Consider the following 12,595-nt stretch of genomic DNA (forward strand, 5'->3'; position numbering starts at 1 on the left):
GACCTAGGGTGAATTTTAAATAGGGATAATTTTTAATGATTTTTAATAAGAGACACAGCTACAAATATTTGGTTTTAATTGGCTTTTATTGGGGAAATGTGCTATGTTGTTTTAATATGCTGTGAGCCGCCCTGAGTCCCGTGGGGAGAAGGGCGGCATATAAGTCAATGTATTAAATTAAATTAAATTAAATTAATTGGCTCAAATATTCTCTTGCTGTCTCTGCTGAACATCTGTTTCTTAACATCAGATTTATTCCCCTTATTGGCCTACTATTTCCATGGTCATTGAGAAAGTTAGCTGAGAATAATGGGAATCATAGTCTGATCGACCTGAAGAATATTCTGTTGCAGAAGTCTCACTGAAGCTATCCCAAAAAGAAGAGCCTCACATCTTTATCAGAAGTACGATACCTGGAGAGGCTTAGCTTGGTTCCTTCCTAACCTTTCTAGAATGACACTTGTAACACACTCCTTTATTTATCATCATGCTCTCTGTTTTCAAGACAATGGAGGGTTTTTTGCTCTTCCACAATAGGAAAAAACCCTCAGAAGAATAAAGTCTTCGGATACAGCATGGAAAAGGAAGTTTGGAAAAACCACCTGAAGAAAAAAGGTAACAGTGCAACCACCACCAACATAAAATTGTTAATTTATTGTTATTTTGAGCCAAAAAAAAAGGTACTGTTACAAGATTTGTTTTCCAGAGAAGGTCGAAGTGTGAGCCAAAAATGTATTTTTAAAAAAAGGAATAAATGACACTATACAATTGATTAAATTAAAAAAAAGTAAAATGCTTCCATGTGCAGTTCCGTGAAAATGAGGAGAAAAGAAAAAAATGAAATTAGAAAGCACCCTCCCCTCTTGAGGGAAGCAGCTCGTGGCAGGATGGGCCCTGCGACTGTACACCTGTCCATGGAGCTTACATGGGACAGACAGAGATATAGCCACCCACCAGCATCAACTATCTTTACAAGAAACAGTATTAGCTTATCGCATCTTGAAATATTTTTCATAGCTTTACTTCCTGAACTTCTCTGCAGCTGCTTTTAAGTCCTAGAGCAGGGGTTCTCAACCTTGGCAACTTTAAGACTTGTGGACTTCAACTCCCAGAATTCCTCAGCCAGCTTTGCTGGCTGAGGAATTCTGGGAGTTGAAGTCCACAAGTCTTAAAGTTGCCAAGGTTGAGAACCCCTGTCCTAGAGTGAGTCGAGAGGAGATATAGGAGCAGTAGCGTAGTCTGACCTCCCTTAGCCAGGAATATCATGGCCTTTGCCAGAAACCCAAGCACGCTATAATCCAAGGGGTTTCTTACACAAAACCCACAGAANGCTGGCTGAGGAATTCTGGGAGTTGAAGTCCACAAGTCTTAAAGTTGCCAAGGTTGAGAACCCCTGTCCTAGAGTGAGTCGAGAGGAGATATAGGAGCAGTAGCGTAGTCTGACCTCCCTTAGCCAGGAATATCATGGCCTTTGCCAGAAACCCAAGCACGCTATAATCCAAGGGGTTTCTTACACAAAACCCACAGAATGAAATTCCCTCTTCTACTCGATTATCCTAAACCTTCACCCCTAAGCTTGAGAAGCAAAGTTTCCATACCTCTGCGTGCATTGGTGGAAGGAGGACGAGGGATGTAAGCTTAAAGGACACCGAGAAAGAGTCCTGGCTCTTAAAGCTTCATCTTGAGCTCTGAGCAAAGATAGCCTTTTCTACATACCTTTTCTGCTCTAGAATTCAATTAAGGTCTGTGCTTTGAGTGAACCATCCTATGAACTCTGTCTTGCTCAAAAGGCTTTTGAATGGAACCTTTGCATAAGTCATTCTGTTCCTCAAGAATCCACAAAGGTCTGAGGGAGGAGACAGTCTACTCTAAAACATGGACTCAGTGAATGCTGGCGATCCAAACTTAAGTCATTTTGGCAGTGCACCAGAATTCTAGGTCCTCTGCATAGTTACAGGATGCATACCGTGCACTGCTTACTTCCATTCAGGGAAATATCCTGATCCTTGCAAAGAAAGCTGCCTTACAGGTTTTCAAAGAGAGGGAGTGCATCCAGCATATATCAGGTACACAGCAGCAGCAAGAGATGGTGCTCTGTATCTTCAAGTGCAAAGTGAATGAGATTTAAAGCTCAGATGGATGAGCTGTGCCTCCTGCCTGCTGGAAAACAATGAAACTGGCCACTGTTTCCAAGGATTTAGTGGCAAAGGGAAAAAAAACTTGCATTGGCTCTTCCCTAAAGTCTTGCACAGCCGATTAAATGTGAATACTGCTCTAGGAGGCTCTCCTGGGGATGCCCCCCCCCCATTAATCATGCCATATACAGAAGGACAAAAGAAGTGTGAAAGATGGAAGGAGAGAGTTATCTTGCAGGGAAAGTATCACCCAAAGTTATGCTCTGTACCCAGCCAGATCCCACTTGTTCTGTGGCTGCTTGTGACATCCCCAATACTGCATTTGTTACTTTCCCACCCCATCCATTAGCTGCTGCCCCCTTGACAGCTGACAGGCCCCATTTAGTAACAGTATAATTGCTTAAATTAAAAAATTAAAATATATATACATATATTTATATATATATATATACTGTACACACACTGACAACAACAGAACAGTGCCAAAATCAGAGTAAGGAGCAAAAGAGAGGAGGAGGCAGACAGTTTCTTTATAATAAAAACAGGAGTTCAATCTCAGCAGAAGAGGGTTCTGGTGTCCCCTAAAAATACCCATCTAGGGAAAAAGAAGTGGGCAAGAGGGATGGAAAGAGCAGGAGATGGGAAAAGAGAAAAGAGGAGGTGCGCCTGGCTTTTACAATCGCATCTTCCCGATCCAAAACTTGGACAAAGAGCTCTCAGCTTCGCCGGGACTTTGAATGCTGAATAAGCCACTGTAGGGTGATATCTGTGAAAGAGAAGGTGACAATTTATGACCATCGAGAAGAAAAGGAAGATATGCCAAGCTTTCTTCTGCTTACCTGGAGGTAAAATAAAATGTGCAGATGTCTGCCCAGCTAAAAGTCAGATTTTTTCTCAAATGTTGGCTGATTCAATCTTGCAACCCAACAGAATTGACAGAGGACAAAGAGTGATGTGTCCAAACTCTTCCCACTTCCAACTATGAAATGAATGGAAACCCCAAAGGCATACAGAACCCTCATAATAAAACTGACTGTGGTCTCAGCTGACTTAGCTGAACCTGTCCACATTATGGACAAAACCAGCAACTGGGTGCCTCCTCAAAAGAACTCTAAGATTTTGCTGCAGATTCAACCCTCATCAGAATCTTTTGAGTTGTTACATACCCTAACCTTTTAATCTTTCCCAGCCTTTTCTTTTCCAACTTACCAATGTTGTCTTTTTCTTTGCAAGAGATTGAATAGCAACAGATCTCGCGGTCCTGGATGGCGGACAAGTTCCTGAAAGAGAAGTAACAGCACAAAAGATCAGAAGTCTTAAAAAAGAAAGAGACAACTCACACAAAAGGACCATTGCCAGCCAAAAAGAGTGATAAAATGTGTCCCAGCAACCTGCAGCTTCAAAAATAATGAAAAGAGGATGAGTTCAGAACTTTTCCTTTTGAATGATGACCTCACTGCTCATGAGATTCTGCCATCCTCATTTATCATCTCTATCCACTCTGGGTCTCCTAAAATTTCAGGAATGTTATCCCACAGCCAATCTGATTTAGGCATATAAGAGTCAGGTATTATTCACATAGGCTTCGTGCAAGCTTTTACAAGATCCTGGCACCTTTAAAAATAAAAGCCATTTTAACTTGATTTCCAGGATAAAGTATGAGGAAAAATAAATAATAAAAATAAATATAATAGTTTCCATTACTAAAGTGCAACAAATGGATAACAATAGTATAGGAAAGCTCTTAAATGTTGAAGATTGACAAATTTCAACTGGCAATGTGTTCCAGAAGCAGACAAGTGAGAAGGTTTTCATATTCGCACACTGTTGGTATGGTTAAAAATATGATCTCATTACTGTATGCATATAGAACAGACTGCCTAAATTAGCTCTGACAGCCATACCTGATTAAAATATGCTGTAGAAAGGTCCACCCAACAATTAGATAGGACTAACATGAACTCTGCTATGTGCTATTCCAGAAAAGCCTATGAGCCTGAGTGTGTAAGCAACATGACAGTTTCTTCTTATTTATTTATTTATAATTTAATTTATAAATAAGCATCCATAGATTTTGAACAGGAGAGCAAATATGACACTGCCTTCTGGTGAGTGGTCAACCCTTTCTTAACTCTGAAGGTGCAAAGTTGGGTGAAAGCTGGTAGTTAACATTTGTAGCCTATATTCAAAGCTTGAGGAAGACAGGGATCTATTGGAATCTGTGAGATCAAAATGCCCCCAAATTCTAGGCCATTCAAGCCCAGATGGGTAATTTTGCTGAAAGAGCAGACTTGGGCATCATTCACGGAAAGCACACCAAATAGCCTGAAATAGCAAAATAAAATAGTACGTGTTAGCCCGTTATCTCTCTCACCTCAGCCTCTTCTCAAGAGCTCAAAGAAAAATAGTTGCTACTTCTATCCAAAAATACTAATGGCACTGGCACACAATAGTACTCATCATTCACTGCCCAAACTCACTTGCCAAGAGAGGGGTAAAAAAAAGTAGGGAAGATTTGGCGTCTCACTTGCCTAAGAAGATCTGCATAAGATTATGGGCTCCTTCAGATACAATCATCTTAGCTTACACCACCTTTACAGAAAATATTAGTTTCTTATTGCAGGATGTTGAAAAGTGCAAAGGAACAGGTTTCAAAATCATAATCTTACAGGGAAAGTGGAACACGATAAGGACAGCAGAAGCCCTCACAGGATCCTTCACAGACAGAACTTGGCCAAGGATATTTCTTCCCCTCTCATAATTCCCTTCTATTTTTTTTTAAGCTGCCTACTTTGAATGAGTCCTTGCTTTCTTGAGTCTTCTCCTTATTTTAGCAGAAAATATTACTATAAAAACAATTCCTGAAATACGTGAACTCTGCCGACAATATTGTTCAGCATATCAGGGAAAAAAGGAGAAATGAAAAATACTTGCCTGCCTATGGTGCCACCATGTGGCAAAGGCAGTGAAAAACTCAAGAGTATGTTGGTTTCTTTCAGTAAACTGCATTTCTGTGATCCAAAAGTTCATAGTGCTTTTATTTCCAGGAATATCCGTGGATTGTAATTTTCTCAATAAGTATTTCTATATTGTTCTATCTATAACAATAGAACACAGAATCCAAAGAAGGAGCTTCATAGTCAGAAACCCTATTATCAGTGTTCAAATAATGCGATATCCAGTTGCATTTTGATTTCCAAGATGGCTTTTAATCCCATAGGGGTTGCAAAACCATCTGTTGAAAAAAAAAATCTGTGGATGGCTGTAGCTCTGTAATTTGTCTTGAAATATGCTAAGGACTAAGGAGAAATTTTCTGACAGTAAGAACAATTAATCAATGGAACAGCTTGCCTCCTGGAGTTGTGAGTGCTCAATCGCTGGAGGTTTTCAAGAAAAGACCGGACATCCATTTGTCCGGGATGGTATAAGGTCTCCTGCAATGGGCAGGGGGCTGGACTAGAAGACCTCCAAGATCCCTTCCAGCCCTATGATTCTTTGCTTTCTCAATGCTTGAAACCATGTGGTGCACAACATGTTTTGTCACTATGCTCTTTTCCAGTTATTTCGGTTCTGAAGCAAATAGCTGATACTCAGCCATGCTTCCTGTGCTCTTAATCCCCAAAGCCTTTTGCTCTTCCCGAGATTCATCACCACCATCATCATATATGGATTCATGGGATAGTATCCCAGAAGTGAAACTGATTCAATCTTATTTACTGTTACCTGCTTTCCTGGCTAAAAAAATTCCAATGTACTATCAATAAACTACACTATATTTGAACATAGCAATCTCCAAGGCCTCAGATGATTTGCAAACTCATATAATATCGTCCCTAAAACAAAATTATTACACAATTTTACCACTACCATATGCAAATGACAATATTATATCAAATACAATTGGCAAGCTTTAAAATGCCATTAAATTCTATGCTGCCTTTTCTATAGCAAACTAAAATGATTCCTCTTTGGATTACCATTAGAGATGTAACCATGTAATGAATTAAGTTTTCTTTTATAACCAAGATTCTCAACAATGAGGGGCATTAATTCATAGCACCTATGCACACCTAAAAAACACCGTCCATAAATCAAGTTAGTTAGACTTGTACAAGTTCAGGAATCAATGCCTTGGCAAGCTTCAGTATCATATACTCAAATTCAGATGTTCAACTAGGTAGAAGTCTTAAAAATACTGCCTGCCCATTGGATATTAGGCCTTAATGTCCTTAGAAACAGATTTCCCTCTTTCATTGCCAGGAACGTTCTGGCAATGAAAATAATTCCTTTCCAGGTGGGAGAACATTGATGGTAAAGAGAAAACTGGGAGTATCAAACTGGATAAAAAAGAAGATACTGCAATAGTGGGGGGGGGGGGGAAGAAGTATGTGCGCTGATTAACCTGGAACTCAAAGCAAATGCTGCTTAATAAACTGCTCTGGTGTGAGAAAAGGAAGAAACATTCAGCAATAAAATACACAAGACTGCAGCAATAAAATATACAGGAGTGAAGCAATTTGTGGTATGCTCCACGTTTCTTCAAAAATCCCACCAATAAAAGAGATTTGAGGCTTTATTTTTTTAATAAGAAGATTTATGTCTACCCAACTCACAGTGACTTTGGGTGGCCTAGTCTAATTGTCCTGATTTAAGGCTGATACTCATCGTTGCTAAAATGATTGAAAATAAAAAAAATTAAAAAAATTGTGATATACTGAAAACTTGGAATTTATTAGTTTATGAAGAACTTTGGATTTATCAAGCTTAAAGTAGAGTCACAAACATGATTTTGCTTTCTTGGAAAGAAACTGCTACTAGAGACTTAAAATCTGGACTGAAGACATGGCTCACTCTCAGTCTTTCAACTGGTTCGTTATTAACACAATGGAAATACTGATTAATCAATATGATTCTGTAAAGATAAGATTTGATTTTCTTGTTTAAAATCTGTTACGTGTGCATGTGTGGACACATGCAATTTATGTGTTCCTTTTCTTTTTCCTATTTTTTTATTACTTTGTGTTTTGTAGAAATAATTTTGTTAATTTCTTCTAGTTTGTTGTTCACTATAGTAAGTTTTTTTTAAAGGTAACCTCTTTGGTTGATTTTTACTTCTGGCTACCTAATATGCACATCTATCTAATTATTTCTGATAAGCTGAGAAGGGACAGTGCCAGCTAAGTGGGAAGTGTGGAGCACTAGTCTGCTCAGGCCCTGCTGGCTGATCATTAGAAAGGAATGCAATGCTGCAAGTTAAAGCATGAATCTTGCTGGTACTTGTGGATCTTGTCTTGATTGCCAGTTGATTTCAGACACTAGTATTTGATGTTGGCAATTGCCATTTTGACAGCGTGTCTATTTTGTGGAAACCTGAACAAGCTAGCAGCAGGTGCGGACAGGACTTTCAAGGTAGGTGTTGGCCATGTGCTAGGAGATCTGAAACTAAGGACATGAAGCTGTTTCCAGTTCATGGGCTCTCTGCCTGGACTTTGCTACTCAGATGTTTTGTGTATGTGGCTGTTCCAAAGAACAGTTTGGAAGCATCTGCGCCCCCGCCCCAATAGTTTTGTCCTTTCACCATCACCTGGATTCAGAAGTGTGGTTGCTGAACTTCCTCAGCATCAATTCCCTAGAAGCCCTTTTTGCCAGAGAGAACTAAGAAGCTGTTTTATCTTTGGGGAAACCGGGCTATTCTATGAATGAGGATCAGGGTAGTATATAGAATGTTTTATAGGCAGTAGTTTGTTGAGGAAAATGCCTGAAAGTCATATAAACCTAAAGATCTTTGTTGAAAGTCTTTACATTAGGTTCAGCTTCTTATTGGACAGTGGAAGGTGCTGGATAGGAAGGTTAGGAGGAATTATGAAGGAATGGAATGATGAGCAATGAACATATGGTAGGAGACTGAGAATGGACCACATTCCGGAAACACATTTTGACATTTGGAATTTTTTTTTGTGATTCCCTCTTCCAGCTTTCAGTTTTCATACCAGGAGTTCAGGGCTCCAATTGCTGGAATTTAAAGATATCTGTCTATAGTGATTTTCCTCATCCATGATTTCATTATTAATGAAAGGGCAAACCTAGTTTGTATCTCCCTAGGTAGGGTTTTTTTTCTATAGGAAATATATATACCTACTCGGGTTTCAGATTTGACATTAGCCACAATTCTGGAGCAGGGGAGGGAAGTGAACATTGTGATTTATAAGGCTTTATTGATGCCAACAGAGATAGCAATGGATTTCCCGTGATTAATAATGTTGGGGAACATCATCTTAACTTTCCTAGACTTGGAATATGAAATGGCCCAGGGGTTCATAGCCATGAACAACCATGGACTTGGCCATGGCACACATTATATCTGGGGTTTTTTTTGTTTTTTTTTGCCTCAGGACAGATGTGACATGCCTTGAAACAGTGGGGGAGGGGCTTTGAACTTCACTCTTTTTCATGGACAGATCACTCTCAGATTGCCATGGAGTTTTACAATGTAATCCACCCAATGTGGTGGGAAAGAACTTACTGTATTAGATTGGTCTGCAAGTTTTCAAAAGACTCTTTGGGAGTTTCCCAAGATTCTGGCAGACAACTCAGCTAAGGCTTTGGTTGCCCAAAGATATAAAAGGATATCCAAGGTAGGAATTCAGTTAATTCACAGCAGCCTCCTCCTGTTTGCATATACATATTGCAGCCCCTTACTTTACTGAAGAGTTTAAGAAGATGAGTGCCAGAGGAGATGCCTGGAATATTATTAAATGAAGATCCATCTTGAGTCTGACAGAACACTAGCAGAAGTTCAAGTTAATGCTCATACAGTAGTAATTCAAGCAGTGCAAAAAGTAACTCTTATTGCATCCACGAAATACTATTCCTTGATCCTTTTTAAGATGACCTGTTCCCTTTTTTTAAGGGAAGAACGTTCACAAAGTCCATCTGAAAGGACTCTGTGACATTTTCACAGCATCTGTCAGTCAGGATGTTCACACTATTGACGATGCCAATGCAGATGATTATGGCCTCATCTTGTGAAATTTTATGGAATCATTTTGAGACTGTATGTCTTCATGAAATTGCAATGTTAGCTTTGCTACTCTCACTTGTATCTCTTTCCCTTATGGTTGGTCATGGCCTTACATGAGGTGATGGGTTGGATCAATATTTGTCTGAGAATATGTTTCCCTCATATCTGAAAAAGGCAGCAGTCAGACCGCAGACTTTGCTCAATCCAATGTTGGATCGTTATAGACCTGTTTCCTCTCTTTTCCTCCCTGAAATATTGTGGAAAAAGTGGTTTTCCTACAGCTGCAAAGGATCCTAGAGGCAATAGACATGAAGTCATATTTGTCAAAGTTCAAGCCAGAATACAGCATGGAATCTTTGGGCTTGTGGATGACTTTTGGACAGACCAGGATCTGGACTTTATAATCCTTCTTGAATTTTCAGCATCTTTTGATACCATTGACCATGATAGTCTTCTGAACCATCTCTGTTCTGCAGTGGTTCCTCCTTCCGGAAGGATAGGTTCCATTTGGTGGCAGGAGAAGTTCTACCCACAGAACTCTTTGTGGAGTGTCTCAGGGATGTCTCCTCTATCCACTCCTTTTTAATAACTCTATGAAACTGCTGAAGGAAGTCATCTTCTGTAATGGGGTTTGGTATCACCATTATGCTGAAGTTATCTAGTTATATATTATGTTTCTAGGCCAAGCAGATGACACTATGGAAGTTGCCTACACAACCAGATCAAATAGGGCCATTTGCTTCAAATCCTATCTATATGGGATTGTCCCATAATGGAGCCTCAGAAGCAGATGTTCTCAGTAGTTACCTCCATTCTTTGGAACTCCCTCTTAGTGGGAGGGGGTAGATCTCTCCCCTGCCACCAAATGGAACCAATCATTCTGAAAGGAGGAAACACTGCAAAAGAGAAATGGTTCAGAAGGCTATCATGATCAATGGTCAAATCTTCAGGAAAGCTTTAAAGACCTACTTGTTCATTCTTGCAGAAGAGAAGGGTGTTCTTTGACCAGAACTGCTGGCATGTATTTGTGGATGTTTTTAATTTTATGCTATTTACTTACTTACATTGATTTAAAGTACACCTTATTCCAGATACATAATAAAAAAAAATATAAAGTCCAGATCCTGGTCTGTCCAAAAGAACAATGAAAAGAAATAACTGATATGCATCCAGAAAGATTATAAAACACACGCCACACAAAACGTACAGGAACCTACCCACTACCCTGCCCCAATATCTAGTCAAGTTTTCAATGATGTCATGGAACATCATCAGAATAGGAGCCATACAGATTTCTGGGAAATACTATTCCAGAGCACAGGCACCACCACATAAAATGCAGAAGGCATTTTATGCTCATATTGTTTATATCTTTTAGACTGGTGAGAATGGGTGGCCTATAAGCAGTGTAATTTTATAATACCATAACTGGTATTTATTATTATTATTACATTTTTATTATGCCTTTTATATAAAAATATTATATTGCATAATCATGCTGAATATATCCAGATGTGATTTCCAAGAAGCTAAAATCAAGTTATTGCTGCAATGGAGAGACTCCAGCCAAACTGTAGAAACTGAAGACAACAATAAACACTTACATTTTTTCAATGAGCTCTTTCTCATCCAAGGCACCAGCCAGATCTCGCTTGTTCCCAAGAACTAAGACCTGCAAAAGAGAATAGGGCAGTGCTCTTAGTCTGATACGTGCAAACTGTAAAGACGATACCTTGTCAGACTTCACTGAGGTAACAAGTTTGTTCTATATAGAACACGTGGTCACAAAAGTTATGTGAAAGACTTAAGTTCTTAAAGGAAATATTAGGTCCCTTTCAGACGGTTCGTACTTCAACCTTTTTTGTGTTAAACCGAACTTTCCCTTTTTCTATTATCCTTTCGACAGAGATGTTTATAAATTTTATACAATTTCTAAAATACTATATGGACTTTATAAAGCCATATATAAAAGAAGCAAAACGCTGCATTGCTTTAAGTCTAAATGCAGATATGAATAACAATATTAGCCATGTAAAATAATTTAAGGGTTCACTTGGAAAGACATTCATGGGAAAAATCAAATACTCACAAAGGGTATTTGATTAACCTTTAAATGTATTCCCTGGGGGTAGCCAATACATCTTTTGTAACCAACAAACAGAAAGTTGTCTAGTGTCCAGATATGCTATTAAAACCTAGCTACCCAAAACAGTATCTGCTTTTCTTTGCAATTACTTCACCCTTGGCAATGCTCCCTATGGGCCAGTTCAAATGGCAGCATGCTGATTGATAACTGTTTTTTTCTTTTAAAATATTAACTGGACCCTACACAATTCTTGACTTCCTAATTTTCAGGAGCTATTCTCATTAAGATTTGGACCATGAAATTCTCTCACAATGACATCTACCTCCCATTTATTTTGCTAAAGACCATACTTCCACTGATGTAAAAGTTGAGGGATCTGGCAAGCAATGGAAATTACAGATTTTTAAAAAAGCAGCATAGTGCATTTCTGTGTAGAAGCTGGTTTAAAGAAAGGAGTGAAATGACCTCCATATATTTAATATAACTGCAAATATGTGTTACATATTTACATTTTTGCCTCAAATAAGCTATTTCATTGTCTTACAAAATGAAAACTCTGAGGAAAGGATTTTAATTCATGGAAGGTAGAAACACTCAGAGCTGCACTTTATCTTTACAGTGTGTGCAATAATACAGTGTGTTATTTCTATCTTCTATCTGAACAGTAGCCAGTGGGAGCACCTACCGAACTCTGGCTCTGTGTCAGGCTCTGTTAGTACTTGGATGGGAGACCATCAGAAAGTTCCAGAGCTATATGCTAAAGTAAAATAAAAGTAAAAAATAAAAACATTCTGGAAGAAAAAAATAGCAAGCTCTTTCGTTACTATTGCCAAGAAAACTACACAATTATATTTATACAGCCATCAGAAGCTGAGCTCCACTTGAGAAAATATTTAACTGTGGATGCGCTAAAAACTAAGTATTATTTACATTATAAAACTTCAGCCTTACTTTTCTAGGACCTAATTGTGTAATATTTTTCTTTTTTGCATTCCAAACAAGAGGGTCACACCTATCTCCTGCAATGTTATAAAAATAGATTCTGCCCTTTACTTACTTTTCCAATACAGTCCTTCCATAAAAACTTACACATCCTAGAAAGAAATATCTCAGCACCATGTGGAATAGTCATGAAAATGAGAAATAGTTGGTTCCAAAATCTAGTCCTATAGTTTCTGAGAATAAATTACATTGAGTTGAATTTTTTACTCAATCCGTCATATGGATTAACTTGTATATGTTTAGCCTTTCCAGAATTGGATCAACTTACAGGAATGCCTTGGAGTTGTGGTTTATCAAGCAAGTTGTGCAGTTCATTCTTTGAAGCTTCAATCTTCTCCTGATCTGCAGCAT

At 38.7% G+C, this 12,595-nt stretch overlaps 1 protein-coding gene across 1 annotated transcript in view; it reads right to left on the reverse strand.

Moving 5' to 3' along the window:
* Window positions 1-2,781: 2,781 nt before the first annotated feature.
* Window positions 2,782-12,595, reverse strand: part of ARL8A (ADP ribosylation factor like GTPase 8A) — a 41,284-nt gene continuing 31,470 nt past the window's right edge. The window contains exons 5-7 of the mRNA XM_015818302.1: window positions 10,761-10,828; window positions 3,345-3,415; window positions 2,782-2,901 (exon numbers count right to left, since the gene is read on the reverse strand). Coding sequence (XP_015673788.1) covers window positions 2,852-2,901; window positions 3,345-3,415; window positions 10,761-10,828 — 189 coding nt within the window. The 3' untranslated portion in view covers window positions 2,782-2,851. The remainder of the gene's footprint in view (window positions 2,902-3,344; window positions 3,416-10,760; window positions 10,829-12,595) is intronic.

This window comes from Protobothrops mucrosquamatus, unplaced genomic scaffold (genome assembly GCF_001527695.2).
Source record: "Protobothrops mucrosquamatus isolate PMUCROS unplaced genomic scaffold, P.Mucros_1.0 scaffold712, whole genome shotgun sequence".
Taxonomy (NCBI): Eukaryota; Metazoa; Chordata; class Lepidosauria; order Squamata; family Viperidae; genus Protobothrops; species Protobothrops mucrosquamatus.